This window comes from Mirounga leonina, unplaced genomic scaffold (assembly GCF_011800145.1).
Source record: "Mirounga leonina isolate KUSES-001 unplaced genomic scaffold, KU_Mleo_1.0 Mir_173, whole genome shotgun sequence".
Taxonomy (NCBI): Eukaryota; Metazoa; Chordata; class Mammalia; order Carnivora; family Phocidae; genus Mirounga; species Mirounga leonina.
Genome location: NW_023270447.1, coordinates 70,238,266 through 70,260,851, shown reverse-complemented (window position 1 = coordinate 70,260,851; position 22,586 = coordinate 70,238,266). Strand labels below are relative to the sequence as shown.

At 42.1% G+C, this 22,586-nt stretch overlaps 1 protein-coding gene across 3 annotated transcripts in view; it reads right to left on the bottom strand.

Moving 5' to 3' along the window:
- PTP4A2 (protein tyrosine phosphatase 4A2) overlaps positions 1 to 16,566 on the bottom strand; it is a 28,916-nt gene extending 12,350 nt beyond the window's left edge. Inside the window, exons 1-3 of one of the 3 annotated variants that reach the window (XM_035019238.1) lie at positions 16,186 to 16,566; positions 11,860 to 11,938; positions 1,115 to 1,811 (exon numbers count right to left, since the gene is read on the bottom strand). In XM_035019238.1, the coding sequence (XP_034875129.1) occupies positions 1,115 to 1,210 (96 nt within the window). In that variant the 5' untranslated portion in view covers positions 1,211 to 1,811; positions 11,860 to 11,938; positions 16,186 to 16,566. Of the gene's footprint in view, positions 1 to 1,114; positions 1,812 to 11,859; positions 11,939 to 13,260; positions 13,360 to 16,185 lie in introns of those variants that run through there. The other 2 variants (XM_035019237.1, XM_035019239.1) reach the window with 2 other exon arrangements.
- Positions 16,567 to 22,586: the final 6,020 nt, after the last annotated feature.

The window sequence follows — 22,586 nt, the reverse complement described above, 5'->3', positions numbered from 1 at the left end:
ACAGAAAGGTTATAGAAATTTTTATAGTAGGGCGCCTGGGTGGCTCAGTTGGTTAAGCAACTGCCTTCAGCTCAGGTCATGATCCTGGAGTCCCGGGATCGAGTCCCACATCAGGCTCCCTGCTCAGCAGGGAGTCTGCTTCTCCCTCTGACCCTCCTCCCTCTCATGCTGTCTTTCATTCTCTGTCTCGCAAATAAATAAAATCTTAAAAAAAAAAAATTTTTTAAGAAAAAAAAGAAATTTTTATAGTAAATATTTGTGTCCTTAAGCAAGTCAAAACCTCTTCTGAACTCAGTTTTGCCATCTGTAAAATGCAAGGGGTAGATTAATAATCCCTAGGAGTTCATTCAGCTAAGTCTACTCCATAAATATAGCAGAGAAAATGAAGGATCTGACATAAAAATGTTACCTATAAAACAATGAATCATGGAACACTACATCAAAAACTAATGATGTAATGTATGGTGATTAACATAACAATAAAAAGTTGAAAAAAAATGTTACCTATAATACCTTTCCTCCCTGTAAGGTTCTGACCCTTGTATATGATGGTTACTATTGCTAAGTAGTTCTGGAGTAGGTTTTTATCAAAACTGGCTAGAATATTTGAGGCAGACACGGGTTTTTGAGTCAAGAGACAGTTCTACCAGATGCTGTGTACCTTTAGGCAAATTACTAAATTACCAAATTGCCCTGAAACTCAGTTTCCTCATCTGTAGGAGGGAGATAATACCAGTACCTATACCGCATAGGGCTATTTTCAGTAGTAAATGATACAATGCATAAAACTGCTTATTGTAATGTTGGATACATATACTAAGAGTTCAATAAATGTTAATTATTTTTATTATTAAAAATATGAACTGCTAACTATGTAGAAAGGATATAAAAAAAAACCCTACTAGATAATCTCTAAGGTCTCCCCAAATTCCATAAATGTTCTTTTAAAAATCTGTTGTAACTAATTCAACCCAATTCAAAGATTGGTAGAATGACCATCCATATTCCAAACATGAAATAAATGGCCTTGTGTTCAGAGATTGCTTCATAATACTGTTCATTTGTAACTTTACCTATAAATCAATCCAAAAAGTAGACCATACTACAATCTTACCTCTGTGAACTTGTTGAGGGTAGCATTGGTAGGGTTGTGAGTTATCAGAAAACGCATATTCTCATAGGAGATCTCCACAGGGGCTGGACGGTTCATTATGGCAAATAAAAAGTGTGAGCGTGCGTGTGTGGGTGTGATGGGGAAAATGAAAAAAAAAAAAAATCAATAAATCTTGAAATGTTTCACAGCAGAAAACATTAAAAAGACCACTAAAATGCCTAATATTGATCAGTGTTTTCTCTATTCAACTTGTTTATTCTTTAAGAAGCTTCTCTCTTCAAGGTAAGCAGAAGTATTTAGAATCCACTTGAATCCAAATTCAACTTGGGCCTCAATGTCTGCAGATGGATACCTTCAGACTCCAAAAAAATCCAACTACATACAAAACTTAAGTAGCCTTTACTACATTTAGGCACTAGTGAGACAAGTTAAAAGTGTAGGTTGCTTTCCACTTTTGTTTACTTGATGCTTAATTTTACTGGAGTCATTAAAAGAAATATGCTTGCAATAAAAAAAAAAAAAAGCCAACTATTTCTGAGGCCAGTCTCGGTGTCCAGAGTCTTCAAGGCAATGTTAATTATGGCACATAGAACCCCCAAGCTCACTTGTCAGCGAAAACGCTGTGCTGAGCCTGGCAGAAGTCTGCCCTCACGCTCAGAATCGCCATAAATGTGCAACGTATATTCCAACGAAAAACCTAGAGGAGAAAAACATAAGTAAAATGAACTGGAGATTGACAGCACAGTAAACATGATGATCAAAGTCAAGAATACGTTCTCTGTGAGTCCAAAGACATCTGAAATGCCACCAATTCTAAATTACTGTCATCTACAAAGACTAGGATAAAAATGTATACCAAGAGTTTTAAGTCAGAAAATTCAAAAATATGTCTTTCCTTTTTCAAAAGGGGGTTCAACAAAATTTGTTAGGTTATTTGTAACTCAAGTCATTTTTTTTTTAAGATTTTATTTATTCATTTGAGACACAGAGAGAGAGAGAGAGAGAGAGAAAGCATGAGCAGGGAGAGAGGCAGAGGGAGAGGGAGAAGCAGGTTCCTCGCTGAGCCAGGAGCCCGATGTGGAGCTCCTGAGCCAAAGGCAGACACTTAACCATCTGAGCCACCCAGATGCCCCATTCAAGTCATTTTTAAGTGACCTTATTTTTAAATTCATTCAAAAGATTTATTAAAAGATCCTTAAAGAAACCTTCCCTCCACAGACTCTTCATAAAGTTCACAATGATCTTACTGTTCTGCTGTGATGGTTAAGTCCTTCACATATACACTTTGCTTAAGATAAGATACATCTGTAGGGGCGCCTGGATGGCTCAGTCAGTTAAGCATCTGCCTCCGGCTCAGGTCATGATCCCAGGGTCCTGGGATCGAGCCCCGAGTCGGAGCCTGCTTCTCCCTCTCCCACTGCTGTTTCCCCTGCTTGTGTTCTCTCTCTCTCTCTGTCAAGTAAATAAAATCTTAAGAAAATAAAATAAGATACATCTGTAAGTAGATGAAGGTATTTACCAAAATTCCACTTTGAGGATGTAATTCCTTCTATCCAAAGTATATGCATTGGCCCCCAATTATAACACTAGTCCATAAAGTACTTCTCAAAAAATTAATTTATTTCCCTTACAACTCTAAGTAGTTGTTACTACCTACAAGGAATGAGGAAAGAGGATCAGAAAGTGAAGTGACTTGTCTAAGGTGAATGTCTTCTGTTAGTCCAATGTTCTTTCCAATGTACCGTAATGCCTGCTGCCTCAACTAATGCATAAATCCCATCATCTCATTTCTAGTCCAGTTTACCCTTTTTTTTATTTTTTGAGAGAGACAGACAGAAAATCTCAAGAAGGCTTTACACCCAGCACACAGCCCGATGCAGGGCTCAATCTCATGACCCCGAGATCACCAACCTGAGCCGAAATCAAGAGTCGGACACTCAACCAACTGAGCCACCCAGGTGCCCCTAGTCCAGTTTACCTTTTTACTATTTCTCACATCACATCACTATCTCAAGAGTACAAAAGCACCTAAAGGTCACTGATTCACACAACATTCTCCTACCCATACCAAAAACAAGATGAGAAAGAAAAGTGGCAGAATTTTTAATATTATTTTGGGCTTGCTGTACTGAAACACAATAATCTTTATAGCTAGCTCAGTCAGAGTATCAACATAATCATAAATTGCTCTGGGGGCACCTAGCTGGCTCAGTCAGTAGAGCAAGCGACTCTTGATCTTGTGGTCATGAGTTCAAGCCCCATGTTGGGTGCAGAGATTACATAAATAAATAAATCTTCATAAATAAATAGATAGCTCTGGAAATAGGGACAAGGTCTAAGTTCTTTCACTTGCCTCTTCTCTAATGCACCAATAAATGCTTATTTAGTAGTCTCTGAAAAGATGATTGTGACCAGATAGAAAAAGACATGAAAGATAAGTACCACAGAACCATTTCAGGAGGAAACTAAAATACAATTAAGAACGAACCAAGGCTTACAAACTTTCAAACCTATTCTATCCACAAGTCTTTTTATGATATTCTCATGGCACTGTATTTTTAAAGTTACATACTTGTGCCAATATTACCACGGACACAAGCACAAAACTCAAACGTTCCTAAAATATGAAAGATACATAAGAAATTCGAAATTCAAAATGGCATTCTAAGAACTTCAAAATCTCAGCAGAAGTTATACACTACAGTAAAATCATGAAACTTCTAATACTCAAACTAAGAAAAATAAAAATATATACCATCACTTTCCTAAATATAACCCCAAAACAGCCACCTTAGATTACACATTTCATAGAGTACTCCCTGTGCAGTCAAGGAATTTTAAAGCTAGGAGAAACTTAGAGACCAAGGACTCTGATCTTTAAAAAGAAAAGAAAAAGAAAAAAGAAAAACAAATTGATATTTGTGAGCAAGAGAGGTTAAATGACTTAACTAATAAGACCACATCACTAATTAATAGCAGATCAAAGACAAGAACCCAGGTCTCCTAACTCTATTCATTTTTTCCTTCAGCTTTGACTATGGAGGTATCCACATATTTTTCAAGTCATAATCTTTTTCATGTAGCTGTAACTTTTCTTCAAATATTTGCTTGGATGTTGATCTGCAACTCTGTGACCTTAAATAAGGGGAGAAAAAATTATTAAAGTAACCACTCAAAGAACAATGGGTTGCATGCAGTGAAAAGCAAAACATAAGGAAATTCTAACCTGTTTGAATCCCTTTGGTTTAATGATGTTATCACAGCTAATATGTGTGTCAGCTGAGTAAAAGCACTGAAAGACCTGCTTTGTAGTGATGGCCAGGTTTGAAAGGTTACAGCTCTAGCATTAAGTTTTCTACCTACTCTCCAGTGTTTGTCCGCTCAGCAAACAGAACAAGTTTTATCCCATCTTTTTCCTCCAACCTCATTTTGGAAGGACCACTTTCAAGGATAAGGATAATTCATTATTAGATTTTCAATTCTTAACACCATACTGAGATCCCCAGCAAAGGAATTTCCGCCAAATGAAACAGTATGTTCTATCAATGTTAACAGATAACATGGTAAAAACATGCTTCTGTTCCTTCTCCCATCCCCAAGAGTTCAATTACTCATCAAAAGTTAAATGCTCTTGGGCGCCTGGGTGGCTCAGTTGGTTAAGCGACTGCCTTTGGCTCAGGTCATGATCCTGGAGTCCTGGGATCGAGTCCCACATCGGGCTCCCTGCTCAGCAGGGAGTCTGCTTCTCCCTCTGACCCTCCCCCCCTCATGCTCTCTCTATCTCAGTCTCTCTCTCAAATAAATAAAATCTTTAAAAAAAAAAAAAGTTAAATGCTCTTGCACCTATAAATTCAGATAAACTAATGTTAATTCCTGTAACAGACATAAGAACACAAAGCAAACAGTCTGTAAAAAAATATCATAACCTACCACAGCTGGAAGGTACTCAAAAGTTAAAGCCCTGTATTTTAGCATAAACTCAGCACCTATACATCTTACAGGAAAACTTTCTTCTAAACCCGTCTCTCTGACATTAAGTAATTTTATCTTTTATAGAAACTAACTTTTAAAATGTTAAATTTTGGACATTCCCATTTCCTATGCAACATTTGCATTTTTAAGCAAAGAAGATAACTTCATTGCAGGATTAGAAAGAATGGTCTGTGACAGAGAAATCCTTTTAAATTAAGAAGGAGAAGAAGGAATGGGAAAGAGGAAAAAGAATGTAAGAGGAGGAGGCTGGAAGAACAAGCGAGCAAGAAGCCAACCAAGCTAAGATAGTGTACTACCACTAAGACTAGGTCAGTAACACAACAGAGACTACTTAAAACTTTGGAGAGGTAGGTCAGAATTTAAATGTCCTGTGTCAATACTCTAGTGCTAACATCTAACCTAGATGAGACTCAAAAACCAAATGCATGAAATAATACATTAACCATCATTTAATCATGATATATTCTTAAAGTGGAACATTATGCCGAGGTTAAAAAGAATAAAACAGGGGCGCCTGGGTGGCTCGGTCGTTAGGCATCTGCCTTCAGCTCAGGTCATGATCCCAGGGTCCTGGGATCGAGCCCCGCGTCGGGCTCCCTGCTCAGTGTGAAGCCTGCTTCTCCCTCTCCCACTCCCCCTGCTTATGTTCCCTCTCTCGCTGTCTCTCTCTCTGCCAAATAAATAAATAAAATCTTAAAAAAAAAAAACAACAAAAAACCCCCACATCTATATGAAATATGGAAAGATGGCTAAGAGACACTAATAACTGCAAAGAGCACATGATAGTATGAACAGTATATATAGAAATATTTGTGAGTGTTGTATAGCTTTCATACCCATCAACTATCTGGAAAATTAAAAAGAGGTAACTGGTTGTCGGGGTCAAGGGGACTGGAGCTGGAGGCCAGAAACATGATTTACTTTATCATAATACATCCCTTTTGAAATGTTTTGCTTTTCCCATGTACATGTATTACTTTTTTTTTTTTTTTAATTCTAGGGTGACAAAAACCCTACAATGATTTACAATTTAACCACGTTCTCAAAAGTGCTATAACCATAGGATTATAAAGAGCTAAGTCACTCTTGGTCCCAGGCAGGACTCCACCTACACAAATCCAGACAGTTTTCTCCTTTGTTAAAGGTATTAAATTATTGGGGCGCCTGGGTGGCTCAGTCGTTAAGCGTCTGCCTTCGGTTCAGGTCATGATCCCAGAACCCTGGGATCGAGCCCCGCATCGGGCTCCCTGTTCCGTGGGAAGCCTGCTTCTCCCTCTCCCACTCCCCCAGCTTCTGTTCCCTCTCTCACTGTGTCTCTCTCTGTCAAATAAATAAATAAAATCTTAAAAAAAAAAAATATTAAATTACTGAGTAAAATTCAGGTTCTTCTATGGCAACTGTAATTCTAAGTTTAAATATATAGAGAATTTGAGGGCAACCCAAACTTATTAGGCATCCTTTAAAAAATCCTATCAATCCACTCACATCAAGTTTTCCACTCAGAAATTCTCTATTTCCAAGTTAAAGTAATTGATAGAATAAACTCTCTAATTTGATGGGTTATGCCAGGATTCACTAAATTAAAACAATACATTATAATATAAATACACAATAAAGAAGTCTAGATCTAAGAAAAAAGCCTAAAAGCAAAAGTCTGGAAAAACAAGTAAGCATACATTTACTGTTACTTTTCTTACCAGAAGTTCTACAGGAAGTCATGCAAATTTGAGTCAGCTTGGTTTGTACAAACAGGCAACATGAAAGCATTATACTGCATATAAGGCTAAAACCTTGCAACAATTTTTTCCTAAAACAAATTTATCTCACTTTAACAAAGACACCTGCACCTCTCTTAAAATAACTATGAATAATCTACCAAGAGTAAAGAATTCATTCTCATGAAGAGTTAATAAGACATGTTCCTTACAATTTGGCTAATTAGGAATTTATTAATAATTCAAGTATTTATTAGACACGTACTATGCATCTTTAAAGTGCAGCAAGAGCAGTAAACAAACAAAAATTCTTGTCAGAGTGGATCTTGTATTTTAGTTAAAGGCAGAAAAAGATAAAATATGCCACTGTTATGGAGAAAAATGCAAGGCAGGGGAATCTAGTGCCAGAAAAGAGAGGGCTTCTAATTTTAAATAAGGCTATCAGGAAAGGCCTCACTGAAAAAAACGACATTTTATCCAAGACCTGAGGGTGTGAGCCAAACAGATATTTGAAGGAGCATTCTAGGCAAAGGGATTAGCTGTTGCAAAGGTTATGAGGTGGGGCCGTGCTTGGAGTGTTCTAGGAACAGCCCTCTCTCTGACAAATAAATAAAATCTTTTAAAAAGGCGGGGGGGAGCGCTCCTGGGTGGCTCAGTCATTACGTGTCGGCCTTTGGCTCAGGTCATGATCCCAGGGTCCTGGGATCGAGCTCCACATCGGGCTCCCCACTCTGCGGGAAGCCTGCTTCTCTCTCTCCCACTCCCCCTGCTTGTGTTCCCTCTCTTGCTGTGTCTCTCTCTGTCAGATCAATAAATAAAATCTTTAAAAAAAAGAAAAAGATACACTTTAAAGTAGATTTGTCTACAGACTGGATGTGGGGCCTGTGAAAAGAGTCAAGGCCCTGAATAACTGTAAGAACTGTACGAAGCCTAACTTAATACAGAGATTATTCAAACAGACCAATAAAATCCTCACAACTATCAAGGAAGAAAAGTAGGAAAATTCGTCTGTAAAATACTACTGTATCTACTGCATTCCATTTGAGGAAAAATGTATCTTAAAGACTTATTAAAGCGAACTTAACTTTGCTAATTAATCTTCTAGTTAACTGGTCTCAAACTGAAATCGTACTCATCTTTCATAACCTACTCCCAACTCATCAGAGCCTTGTGGAAATAATAGTTCTACTCTCTCTGCTACTTATCTTTGTTCATCCCTCTAGTTGCATTCATCAAACTAAAACTGTATACATCTGGCTCTTTGAATTTAGACAATTCAAATTCATGTTAGTTCCCCTCCCCTACCATATACAGTCCCAGGGAGCTGATAAGGAAAGAGGTATCATTAAATTCTACACAAATTAGGATCCAAAATATCTGTAAACAAGCTAAAAATAGCTCCTTCACTGCTAAAAAAAAGTTTCATAGTTACTCTCTTGGTTATTCCCACTTTTCCACTTCCTCATTTAAGGAGGGAACTTGAGAATCAAGTTCCAGTACAGAAATCAATAATCACTTATATAAAAAGAAATTATGACCTTGATGGTGGGAAAATATCGTAACATTTCAGAACCAGCATGAGATACATGGCCTGCCACTCAGAAAGGAAAGGAAAGCAATTAACCAACAATCGCACCTGCTTCTGAGAACAGTGACCGTTATTTACTGAAGTCCTGTGGGCCCTGTTCCCACTCAAATGAAAAGGGAGTGGTTTTCAAATTTGTGTGTACCCTAGTGATTAGAAGTACCTGTCATTTTCTAGTAATTCCTACCTCTACAAATAACTATATGACAAAAATTGCATTAAATATTTTCATGCCACACTTGAAAGTATTTACTTTTCAATTCTCTACTGTTCCTCTAAAGATTAGCAATTCTCCAGTTGAATTTCTTGTCCAAAAGTGTTATTTTTCCTTCCATAAATAAAATTTAAATGAAGGTAACAGGACTATGGCCAATTTTCACTTTTTCTAAAAAATTATTCGAATACCAGTAATACCATTAAAAATTCTACCAGCACAATTCTAATATTGGGCATTAATCTTATTGAGTTCAGTGAATTTTTTTAAAAATTAAGCTAAACACTTAGCTCTATTAAATTGATTCTATTTATTATAAAGTTTAAGTACATTCTTCTCCTAAATAACTGTGGTAACCTCCTTTATACAATAAAAACTCTCAAATTCAGCAGCATTCCCACATAATTAAATTCTAATATTTGTTTTCTTCTTTTCTTACATCCTTCCTTTAACCTCAAAAGGCTAAGTAATTTTCCTGGGGAACAATTTAAGTCTTAATCATTTTAATTTAGTTTCCAGCATCACTATATATACATTAATCCAGAACCACTAAATTTATTATTTCATTAATAAAGAAATGTATTTGAGATTCTGAACTTCAGTAGTAAAAAAGCAAATTCAGTGGTGAAAATCCAGAAAGAAAGAAAGAAGAAAAGAGGAAAGGAAAGGAAAGGAAATCCAAAAGGACACCTGGATTCATCCTGTCAACACCACTTTGAAATACTTTCTGAGCTATATCAGGACAGTTAGAATGACTGTAACAGCTGTGAGTTCCCTGAGGTTGCAAAATAGATACTTGGGAAAAGGTTATTTGAATCACCTTTCAAAATAACCTACTGCACAGGAGCAGCATGCAAAGTAAGAACTTCCCGGCTATTGTTAGCATTATTTAAAATACATGTTTTAGAGCTGAGCAGTTTATGGGTCAGCTTAACTCTTTCATTTCCCCATTTTGTCAAATGCATTGGGCATTATTTAAAAGTCCTGTTCAAATATCCACCACCATCAAGAAGGGAAGGAAGCTCTCTATGTACAGGATACAGAATAAAAACATTCCAAATTACATCTTGTCAGCATAAATTCTTTTGTTTGAGCCCCAGAAATTTTTCTGCTGTTAGGGCATTTTGGTCCAAGTTTCCCCTAAAACCTGTTAAGTTACACGTCACTTCCTCTCCTAAACTTGCTTTTTATAAATCACATTGTACTTCACAGCCATCTCTCTATGTACTGAGTATAATACAAGATAAACAGTCAAGAACCACAAATCATTCTCTTTGGAGCTGCTGGTGGCCTTTTAAAATATACTGTCTACCCACTAATTGTCCAATAATGGTTTGATGTTTATTTTTGTAAAACACAACATTCGCAATCTTTAAAAAACATACAGTGAAAGCAGTTGTTTCACATTAAAACACGAAAGTGAAGTAAAAACGGTGAAATACCTCTATAATGCCATGTCAAGGGATAATTACTCTTTGCTCACCAGCTTAGTTCAACATGGATTCGCCTTCCTTCTCTTCCCACTTAAAGAATGCAAAATTTAATCTTTCTTGTCCTCTTCCTCCAAATACTGAGATGGAGGACAATATGTCACCTCTGAATGATACTAAAATGCAGCATATCCAAGCTTACAACAAGCATTGTGGAGCTCTTTGCACATACCATACAAACACTATCCAGGATCAAGATACTAGGAGAATCCATGTGAGTGAAAAATGTTTGATGAAGGACATTAAAATTTCATACTAATGCTATATACTTTGAAGACACAAAGTATGAGCAGAAATGGAGTAGGGTTAATTAGGACTTCCGAGGAAAGGTAAAACTTTTATAACCTGACTGTAGAAACAGTGAAGGGCTGTGGTAGCCTGATAAAGGAAAGGAGTCTTTGGTTAGATAACTCTTAGGAGGCCTTGACCATGCTGAGAATTTCAAACCAACTCAAATGCAATAAAAGCTCTCAGGAACTTAAAAATATGAGTAGTAGTCAGGGAGCAACTCTCTGCTCAATGAGAGAAAACAAATATGCCACATTGGTGGGCATCTTCTGATCTACTGAGCAGCTCCATAATTAACAACAAGCTTCACAAAAAGAGACTCTCAACTTACTAACTCCTACCTCATAGGTGAATTATTTTTCCTAGTAAACAAATATGAGTTTAACTAAATTCTACCTGCTGATAACCTCCAAATGAAGATCTCATTTCACTAGAAAAACAATTCAGGGTATAGTCTATGACTTAAATTTGAAGTGTTCCTCATCTAGAACAATCTAAGTTATTTGAATAATTTAAACCAATCACCAAAAGGAAACTTGTTTGTAACCACACGTGTGGAATGAAGAATAATGTCACTAGAATCTATTGTTTCTCCATCATATCCTTCTCAATTTGCTGACAAATCCTGCCGATGACTCATATCCTTCTGCACTAACCAGTCACTCTGTTCCCTCATGATAGGCTTTTCACCAATAACAGAAAGTAGAAAACACATCAATTTGTTTTGCTACTAAAAACAATAAACATCAATGTATGTATATAAATCCAATTTACAGATACTGTGGTGATACAACCTAGTGAATGTCTCCTGTAAAAGACTGTAAAAAAAAGTTATGCTCAAATCTCAACTAAAACTAAAAGACTACAAGAAAGCAGACTGAATTTGAATTCCTGTCAAACGATACATTAGTTAAGAGCCAACATTTTTGACCACTGCAGAAATAAAAACACAAAGCAATTTATCTGATCTGCTAAAGCAAATATATCATGTGTTCATTTTATGCCAAAAGAATTAACATTTTCTGAGAAGAATGAAATTTCAACCCAAAAATACTATGAAAGGAATTAAATATCCCTAAAGGTAAAGACCATTCTAATCGTCAAAATATTTTTTCAAAACAGGCTCAACTAGCAAAAAAAGGGTCAGAGAAGAGCTTAAAATTCTTTAGAGTTTAAAAAGGCAATGTTGTGCAATGTAAATATATATTCAAATGATGAGATTTAGTTTCTAGGCCACTTACAATGGAGATGATGCTGTGTTACAGAACCTATGGGTAAGAAATCAGTGCAGGCAAACAAAAAACGTTTGTATTCAAATCATATAAAAACTGCTGGTATAATCTGTCAACTCCTCATAGTCATTTTTCCAGGAAAGATTTTGTGCCCTGTCAGTCTATGTTGATTGAAGAGATAGTTCAAGGGAAACCACGGTAACACGTGCAGAAGGGTAATTTTCTCACCTGGGTCCTGGTAACTCCACAGGGTGACTGTGAAAATGGACAGAGCCTGCAGTGCCGTGCAGCTTCTTTCTGAGAGGTGCTAGAGTAGTGACAGTTTCTGGTTTAGCCTAGACCTCTACAACTCCAAGGAGCAAAAACACAAAACAAAAAAACGTATCTACTTGAGCTCTACACCCAGCAATCCTATTGGGCTGCAAGTCCCAAGACAGTGGCCAAAGGAACTAGAAAATGTGGTTCAGTCAATAAAACAAAACTAGAGAAAGCTACCAGACACCTCTATACATATACTACCCCTAAAGATGAAAATTGGTAAAAGGCTCTTCTAACATCCCAGATTAACAGACTCAAATCACCATTTCCCAAGAGAATTATAATTGCTGGTATCCACTCTTCACTAACAAACCCAAGGTATAAAATTATGTGAACTGCAACTTCAGACTCTCACTTTATGAATTTAGAGAATAATCATCAGTTTCTACATAACCCAACTAGTGCCTTAAGAAAAATCTCAAAGCAACATCCCCAAAAGACCAAAAAAAAGTATGCAAGTAACTGAAGTACCCTTATAAAAAAAAAAAAACAAAAACCTAAAAAATTAAAAACTAAATTTCAGACAAAAAGGCCAACTTCTTTAATGTCCACTAAACTCCTATATAATGAGCAGAGTTAACTCAAAAATAAAGTTTAGCAAGAGATTTAAGTACCTTAAGCCCCAAAGAGAAGCTTTTTTTATCTACTGCCCTCTATTTACTGATATCTTTAACTTCAATTTCAAAACTTGGAATTCAACAATTGATTCTATAAATCAATCTCCTTATTTGTACAACTGAAAGTGTCACTCAAAAGATTATTATGAATTTTAAATAAGATGCTTTATGATTCAGCATTATAAGACTCTCAAGGAACAGAATGTTGAAACCTAAAGCATAATGCTGGAGTTCATAAGGTGTCCTAAGACCTCAAGATATCTACCACTGCCCTACTCAATAAACATAACTAAGTCTACCATGTTGAAATTTTGGATCCTGATTTCCAGTTGCTCAAAATTTTTAAAGATCCCCAACTTTTATAAGTAGTATAGCTGATTACATAGCACTTGAAGAAACTGAGCTAACTTGGGTTTCACTCTAAAGTTTTGCTCTTCCAAGAGCAACAGCTATAAATTTATGTACTGCTCTTCTGCATCTTATGTACTGCTCTAGCCTTTTTCTAGAGGCTTCACTGGTTACCAATTCCACATTCCAACAAAAAGGAACAGTACAAACCCTGTTAAGTAAACCTCTACTAAATTTAAACTTTGTGTCAAAATTCTATAACTACTACATACAGAAATGCCACCTTTAAAAGACAAAATGTTAAATAGAATGAAGAGTTAAATCTTAAGAAAAATAAGTATTTTACCTTGCTTCACACAAATGTCTTTTCAAGGAAATATAAATATGGGGCTTTCAAACTTTTTAAGAAAGTTGTATCAAAAGCATTCAAACATTTACTCTTCCCTAGTGCCACCACAGTTCAATGATGTTGTAAATGGTTTCTGCTTATAAATTTGGTCAGTTCAAATTAAATACTACTTGACTGACTCATGGAGGGAGTGGTTTGACTTTTGCTGTTCTGAGTCAGAATAGACCCAGTTCAGCAGTTCTAAACAATTTTTCATTTGTATAGGTGTCCTAAACGCTAGCTTTTTCCAGTTACTAAATATAACAAACTGTTGCCTTACTAAGAAGAAAGGTCTTAGTAGTAATAATACTTTGAATCTGTAGTTCAATTTATAATTAACAAAGTGCTTCCACATCTATTTTCTCACTTGATCTTCACAATCTCCTAAGTATCTCATCTCATACAGCTGAACAGAAAGACTTTCACATAGGAGTGACAACTTCTAGTTGACTCTTACCCCAATAAATATACTTTTCCTCTTTCCCCCAAAATAAAAAACATAAAAGGCTGCTGGGTTTCTTTAATCAGACTTTCCTCTCCCAGACATATCCCAGGTGCCTCATAAAAATTATGTCTCAAAGCACACACCCTGGGGCCCCAAGAGTTTCAAGGCAGAATCCCCACCCACATAAAAGCCTAGCTTAGGCCCCAAAGAGCCTCAAGTCAGCATCTCCTAAATGATCCCCTTGCCTCCAGCCATCTAGTCTTCTGCATTAAATTCAACATTTCTCATCTGTACGAGCTGCTAGGTCACTGTGTGGTTGAGAAACCTCAAAGTGAGACAACATATTGCAAGGGTGGTAATGGTATAGTGGAAAAATCAAGGACTTTGGAGTCAGACAGACCTGGGTTTTTAATCCATCTCCAATTCTTATTATCTTGTGACCTAGGAGAAGTTACTTAACCCCTTTTGAGTCTCTGTATCTCTTCATCTCATCACTGTAAATCACTGAGGGCTCATCACTGTATCCCAAGTGCCTAGCAAATAGAAACCACTCAATACGTGCCAAATAAATGCAAATGAGGACCCCTACCACCTTTAGAGTGTGAGAATTATATATAAAGGGAGTGTATAAAAATACCTGGTGCATAGTAGGCCCTTAATACTAATTAATTCAGTATCCCACTAAATATTAGTTAACAATACTATTCAGTATTTCTGAAAGCACAAAGCATGCTAACGACTGAGGAAAAGGACACTCTAGGAAAAACATAATTTCTGACTTCTAATTACATATGTTTTGGCCTATAATTCTATTATGTCTACTATCAGCCGTCTTTGTTTATCCCATTGAAAGACTCCCAACTTCTAAGAAGCTTCTCATCATTAAAGTGTAAAATCCATTATCAAGGTACTTTTTATCAAGAACCCCTAATTCCACAACACAAGAATCTGGCAAAAGTCCATAATATACATTCACTATCCAATATGCAACAACTTTTTAAATGTCAAGATTAGAATACAGGCAAACAATCTTCACCATCTTCACCAACACAATGGTATGCTGGTAAGTAATTCTGAAGCCTTAAAAACGTGTCATTCTGTAGCCTTAATTTCCTTTTGCACACTGAACAAGGCATAACTTCATTCACTTCCTGTCTGAAACTACTCTGTAATACAGAGCATGGCAGCAAATAACTACCGTATTCTAACCCAGCAGTTTGGGGATTCCAAAGAGACAAGCTTGCCTATAGTGCTGCTAGAACGGCTAGACACTTTTTTTAGGTTTCTTGACAAACTCCAGAGAATAATAAACTAGCCTCTGGTTCTTCTTCATCATCAGCGTTACATTATTTTTGTTTAGAGTTCTTCTCCAGAAGGGTAGAAAAGAGCCAATACCTAATAATTTTTTTTTCCCATTTACCTAACGATAAAATACCTTTCACCTGAAAAACTAGCAGTACTTTACAAAAGAGTCTATGCTTCTGAACACTCTACAGGCAAGAGCCTAGGATCCTGGGCAATAGACAAGACTGTTTCAGTTAGCTCTCAGAGCGCCGGACGAGGATGGGATGGCGACCACGTCCTTGACAAATTTAGAAATTGATAGTCATAAACACGGGGGAAAACATTTACCCTCCCCCGCCCCCGAAAAAGCATGACCTTTCTTTTAAAAATCCCAGAGCCAGAAGACTCTAGTGCCACTGGCATAGACTCCTATACCGTTTCCTCATACTGGAACCCAAGAAGCCAGGGACAAGACGCTCTTGGAAAGAACTCCCTCACCGAGGACACCACCGTACACAGCGATCACGACCAACGCGGAGCCTCCAGGATGCCCGCTCACACACTGGACAATCGCAGGCACACCCTTTCCACGCTCCCTCATCTGCCATTCACCCTCTCCCCAGCCTCCCTCTCTCACACTGCACTCATATTCCCCCCACACACTCCCCCACTCTACCCCATACACTCAGTGCTCTCCCCTTCCCACCTCCTCACTCTCCCCCATTTACCCTCTCGCCCACGCGCACTCCTCCCCACACTCCCACTGTCCTCTCCACTCTGCCAGCACTCACACACACACACACTGCCCCCGGACACGGCCCCCAACTCTCTCATCCACACTGCCCCCCCCCAAACTCCGTCCTCCCTCACCCCACATGCACACCCAGCCCTCTCCCCAACTCACACTGTCCCCCTCAGGCACGCACATTCCCCCCACACACAATCCACATTCTTCCACACGCACGGCCCCCCCTTCCTCACCCACCCTCGTTCTCCACGCTTCCCGGCCGCGCTCCCCCCGCCCCCGGCCCGGCCCGGCCCTCCTTCCGGGGACGTGTCTCGGGCCTGCACTAATGGCTGCGGCGCCTCCCGCCCTCCCCTTCCCCGAGGCCCCGGGAGCCGGCGCGGGGGCCGCCCGGGAGGAGCGCACTCACGCTGGCGAGCTGGGGACTGGGCATTGAAGTCTGGCGGCGGCGGGAGCGAGGAGGCGCCTCTCTCCTCAGTCACCTCGGCGGCGGCGGCGGCGGCGGTAGCGGTGGCGGCGGCGGCGACGACTCCCCCCCAGCCTCGGCGCGCGACACCCGGCCCGGCCCGGCGGCGGCGGCGGCGCGTGTCCACGAGTCCGTCTTGCTGCTGCTGCTGCGGCCGCCGCTGCGTCTCCTGCTGCCGCCGCTGGCCCCGCTGCCGCCGCTGCCCTGTGGCGTCGCCTCGCGCCGTGCCCGGCCGCCGCTGCCGCTCCAGCTGCTACCGGACGGACGACGGTTACAGCCCGGCCGATCGCGCCGCCGCCACCACCGCTGCGCGCGCAGCCGGAACCAGCTCCCGCCACCGCCCCTCAGGGGGCGCTGCGGGGCGCGGCGCGCGCGCCCACTGGCCCGCCCCCCGCGCCCGCTGACTGGCTGGCGTGCCGGCTCGCGGGGCGGTTGGGCCCGCCCACCTGCCCCGCGGGGCGCTGACCCACTGCCCTCGGCGCCTCCCCCTTCTCCTCCTCGTGGTTCGTTCCTTTCCGCACTCCCGGCTGCGGAAGGCGCGTCCATGTGACCGGGGAAGGGGGCGGAACGTGGCCAGGGGAGTCGTTCGCCCACGCCGCGGCCCCCGCATCCCATCCGCACCTGGGCAGAGGCGAGGGCCAGCGGCCGCGGTGTGACCTGCAAGGTCGAAGGGCTTTCTCCGGCATCCCGAGCCGTGAGGCCTGGGGCCAGATCCTGATGGGACGGGGCGGCGACCGAGCCCTTTGCTCGGGGATTTCCAACTCAGAAGTGACAACCAGGGCAGCTCAGTTCTTGGCTGCCCTTCCTCGAGGCCCCAAATAAATAGCGTGCGTGCGTCTGCAATTCTGCAATTGCGAAGGATGTTTCTGCGCCTCTCCCGGTCCCATCCCCGCGCGACACACACACACACACACACACACACACACACACACACACAATTCAAACTTTGGGGACCTAGCTTCTTGGGCAAGTTATTTCCTCTCTCTGAGTATTCTAAACTATTAAATGGAAATAGTTTTCAACTACCTCATGGGGCTCTTTTCACGTATCAATGACATAATGTATGAGAAATGCCTGATAAAGAGAAAATCCCGAATTTAAAGGTTTCCAACCAAATGTCCCCCTTAAGGACAGAGATTATCCTAGAGATTCCAGTATTCTCTCTTGCATTTGGAAGGTGACCAGAAATTCTTTAATTCTTCGTCAGACCACGAGTTCTGAGTTTTGGTATGGAAAATGTGGTCACCGGTGAGTTGGGACACTGGTCTGGGTCACTGGCGGGTCTGACCGCAGCCAGAAAGAGGCACTGGAGACTGGCTTGGGAGGAGGAGGGGAGGCTCACCCATGAGAGTTGGGGGTAGGGGGCTCTGTCTTCCCTATCCACCCTAGGAAGTCTTACCTGCCCAGAACCCGCACCTATCTAGAAGGGACTCCTGCCCCTTGGGCTGCTTCCCCTCCGCCATGACCACACATATGTCCATCTGGCCCTGTGGAGAGAAGCAATGGTCAGTAGGCATCATTAGGCTGTCCCCATAAGGTAGACCTGGGGCATTGCTCCTGACCAGAAGGCTTCTATTAGAGCTTAGCAGTAAAAGGAAAGGTCTTATGACTCAGCCACATCAAGCCACAGAACAGAACCCAAGATGTTCACCACCAGCAGGTGGCCCAGGAGAGGGTATTCCAGGGCAAGGCTGGCTGGCAGGACTGCGTGGGAGTTAAGAGGCCCTGAAAGGAGGGGCTGCAGATCAGAATCAAGGCCCTTGGATGAGGAGCAGAGGCTCAGCTGCTGCTTGCATTCTGCGTGCCTCCAGCAGGCAGCATTTTCCACTTCCTGGAAGCACAGACTTGAAACAGAGAACTACCTCCTCCGCAAAACTTTTGTTGAGTCTCCCGGTCACTGATTCTTCCACTAAAGTCTCAAAACACCTTCCGCAATCCCCTATCATAGCACTCATTACAGTGTATTGTAAATGCCTATTTTCATGATTCTCCCCTCCTTAGACTGACCTACTTGGGGCAATCTGGTACATGGTTGAACAAATGAATGAGTCTTCCCTCATCTAGCTCTCAGCGGGGCCCTAAAATGTCAGTAAATAATACAATAACAACATAAGGAAAACAATAATGGCCATGATAGTGGCTACCAATTATTAAGCATCTACTCTATTCTAAGCCCGGGGCGTGCTGTTTTTAAATGTATTATCAAGTTTACTCTTCAAAATAACCTTCCAAATCAGGAAGGTATTATTACCTTCATTTTAAAGGGGATGGGAAATTCAGAGAGATCAAGTGGCAGGCCCAGGATTCAGCACAGGTGTCTGCCTCTGAAGCCCAAATAATCGTAATGTTAATCTCTGACTGCAATCAATAACTGGTGTCTCTCAGAGTAGGCTGGAACCCTTTCTGAGATGTTGGGAACACCCCCCCACCACCACTGAGAGCGAAAGACCTGAGACCATGATACCACCATACCTCCAGGTCAGCAGGGAAATGCTCTAACCCCTGACATGAATGACCTCACCCAAGTGGTTTCCCAGGGAAGGCTGCACACCTCAAAACAGATCAGGAACTGGGCTGCAGGCACGGTGTGAACCAGCCCTTGGCAGTGAGTTTCACACCTAATGAGTGCCCCGAGTCTATCCAGTGCCTTTGCTGAAAGCTTCCAATTGCCATTAGCTTATTAATCTTCCCAGTGCCCCTGTGAGGTAAAGCTGGCGGTATTCTGGGCCAATTTTATAGATTTTATAGAGCGTTAGCTTCCAGAGAGCGGGAGCTGTGTGGGCCGGCCAGGAGTTAGAAGAAGTAATTAATGGTGGTGTGGCAAAGAAACGGAGACCCCTGAAGACGTGGTTTTAGACAGAGGTGGAGACACAAACCAGGTGCCTGGCTCCCACCCTGGGACTCTAGACTGTTTCATCTGGCATCCTTGCCAGATCCTTTGCCATTAAGTTCCTGGTTAGCCTTGGGAAGTTACAGCCTCTAGTCTCAATTTCCCCATCTGTAAAATGGCAAAGGTAACAGTATGCCTCCAAAGGTTGTTCTGAGCATCACAGGAAGTAGTATATATAACTCAGGTCGAACTACACTGGACACATAGTAAGTAAGTGTTCAGTAAATGTTAGCTATTATTACAGTTATTAGAATGGTACTTGGCACTGTGGAATGCTTCAATGGAATAAGCTTTGCTACTACTGGTTCTACAGAATTTCTTTTTCTTTTTTTTTTTTTAAGATTGTATTTATTTATTTGACACAGAGAGAGCCAGAGAGCAAGCACAAGCAGGGGGAAAGGCAGGCAGGGGAGAAGCAGGCTCCCTGCTGAGCAAGGAGCCCAACATGGGGCTCGATCCCAGGACTCTGGGATCAAGACCTGAGCCGGAGGCAGCCGCTTAACCTACTGAGCCACCCAGGTGCCCCTACAGAGTTTATCTCAAAGTTGCAGGCTCGGCTACTTACTACTGGCATTGTGACCTTAACTTCATGAATGAACCTGTCTTCGTCTGTGAAATGGGATAGCCCTGAAATGAAGATAATGAAGATCTTGAAAGTGCTTTATAAACTGTGGAGCACTATGTAAACATTAACCCTTGTTTTGTACTATGACTGTACAGGAATCCTAGCTCTGCCTCTTAAATTCCTGACCTCTAAAGTTTCTTCATGTGTAATATGGTCATGGTGATCACATCTATCTCAGGGGGTTGTTGTGAAAAAAATTTAAATGATTAATGACAATATAACTGCAGTGCCCAGCAGGGTGCAGGTGGACCATGCGTTACTTCCCTACCCCCTGACAAGTGCTGCTTTCCAATGTCCTGAGCTAAAGGAAGCTGCAGGATGTGGTGGGAAATGCATGAAACCAATAGAGCTGGGATTATTCCCGGCTCCGCCACTGTGAGGCCCTGGTCAAGTTACCTAACGTCTCTGAGCTTTCAGATTCCTTGCCTCTCACAAGAGATAAGGTATGGCTACTTTGCAGTTTCGGGAAGACGAGACTGACCCGGCACAGACCTTGCCTCAGAGTAAATGGGAGTTACTAACAAATGTACCGACACACCTACGAGCTACTCTTACGGAAAGGACCCAGTTGGAAGCAAGGACCAAAATTCCCCAGCCCAATACCAGACGGGGTCATGAGCTGCAAAATAAGCCATCCAGGCTCTACAGAGTTCAGCTGAGCTTGGGAGGTTCCCGCCCAGCACTGCCTCGCTCGTCCCGACCCTGTGGACCGGTCAGGAGAAGGCCTAGAGGACCCAACCCCTCCCAAAGTGATAACCGGGGAGGAGGAGGCAGGGGGAGGAAAGAATGTACTGATTCACCGCCCCACCCATCCCCTGCCTCTAATCTCTCTTCCGGAATTTTACAGCCCTCTTGTACTGGGGCGGAGGCGGGGGGGGGGGGGGGGGGGGGGCAGGGCGCCGGTTACCGCCCGCTGCTGGACCCTCCACCCCCACCCCTTGCCAATCAGCTGCTGCGGGAAGCCCCGGGGAGTGGTGCACAGACCCCGCAGTTTGCTCCCAGGCGTGCGTGCTGCTGGGGGGAGCCCTGCGGGGAGGGTGAGGAGCTGGGAATTCCGACAGGCGGCCAGGCTCGCCCCCGGGTGGGTCCCTCTCCTCTAGCCGGTAGGAGCTGGAGAGCTGGGGCTGAATCCCGGCTCGGGCCTGAGTGGCCTGGAAGGCCGTGGCCTCCTTGGGGAACCTTCCCGCGGCCAACCAGCTCTCAGGATCCCCATCTCCACCGCAGTCAGGTGTAGCTGGATTTCAGCCAGAAATCCAGTGAGAAAACGACTTCAGGAACTGGCCGCGAGGGAGAGGGAAAGGTTTAGAAACATAGCTCAGCCACCTTATTTTATCTTCCTAAAGATGGGGCAAGTGCAGCAGGACAAGGTTGGGATCGGCTCCAGGTGGTAGGTACCGAGAACCGGCGGTGGACTCCCCAGTACTCTAACCTGCCCTGCCCGCTGGGTTCAGTTCACCGCATTCTCTCATAACCTCGAGACTTAGTTTCCCCGTTTGGCAGTTGGGAAATAGAAATTTGTTAATAATTGAAACAAGAGCTGTTGGAGCTGTAACTCCCAACAACGGGATTAGGAGGTAACGATGTTCACGGCTAACATTTATTGAGCACTCACTGTGTGCCAAGGACTGTTGTTTTAAGCATTTTATGCGAATTAACTAATTTAATTTTCACAATAATGGCAGGACATGGAAATTTTTATTATCCTTGTATGGAAACTGTGATAACAGCAAAGCCACTTGACCGAAGTCACCCAGCCAGTATATGATAGAGGCAGGATCTGAACCCAGGGAGTATTTTTCCAGAGCCCCACACCCTCAACCACTATGCCATCTGCCTCTCCTAATGAGAATGTGGTTACAATCTACCCACCTGGACATTGGTTTAACAGTGTAAGCTCTTTTCGTTATGGCAACCTCTTTCAGAGTGACTTAGATTATCTGTGTGTGTATAAATGTTTAATATGTGCTCTCTGACTGTGATAATGTTTCTACACACTGAGACATCAAAGCACCAGGTTAAATGGGACAATCAAGGTCACTTTCTGAAATCGAGAAGATTCCTTCCCCAACGGTACACAGTTGTCTTAATTCTGTCAAGTGCTATGGCCAGAATCTTGACTTTCCCTCCATAGTGGGTCCCATTTTACCTAGTGGTAACCTGGAGTACCCATCTCCACACCAGTGATCCTAATTTGACTACTGCTATGTTTTTCAAAAATGTTGCCCTGCCCCCAAAACATATCCCCTACCCTATCCTCAGCTGTCTGCATAAAAACTGCACAATTGGAGGTTTCTTACTTGGTTTCAAGTCAAAATGGTAGTTCATCTTTTGTTAAAATGCAACCATTACAGGAGAGAAAAATAAACTGGATTTCACCAGCCATTTTCGTGTAATGAGAACAAGATTACGAGAGCCTCCCTAAAAATGAGTTTTGGCGGAAGAGAGAGAGGAGGACTATGAACCTCCCTGAATTAATGTTTGAAAGAACAGCAGAAGTCATCTAGTGCAATGCCTCCTTTTATAAGCCCAGCTAAAGAAAAGGAATGTCCGAAGCCACTTAGAGATACTGAGATCCTGAGAAGGGGTAGGGGGAGCCATTGTGAGGAAGGGAACAGAAATACAGGCAAAGGGACAAAAGACTAGATATTAGCCTCAATGTCAGAAGCCTCTCCTTCCAGGGGTGGTTTCTTTTTTTTTTTGCCAAGCAAGCTCTACGCCCAGTGTAAGGCTTGAACTCAGGACCAAGAGATCAAGAGTGGCATGCTCCATCACCTTGCCAGCCAGCTGCCCCTCTGGTGGTGTTTTTAAAAAATCTGTTCTCGGGGTGCC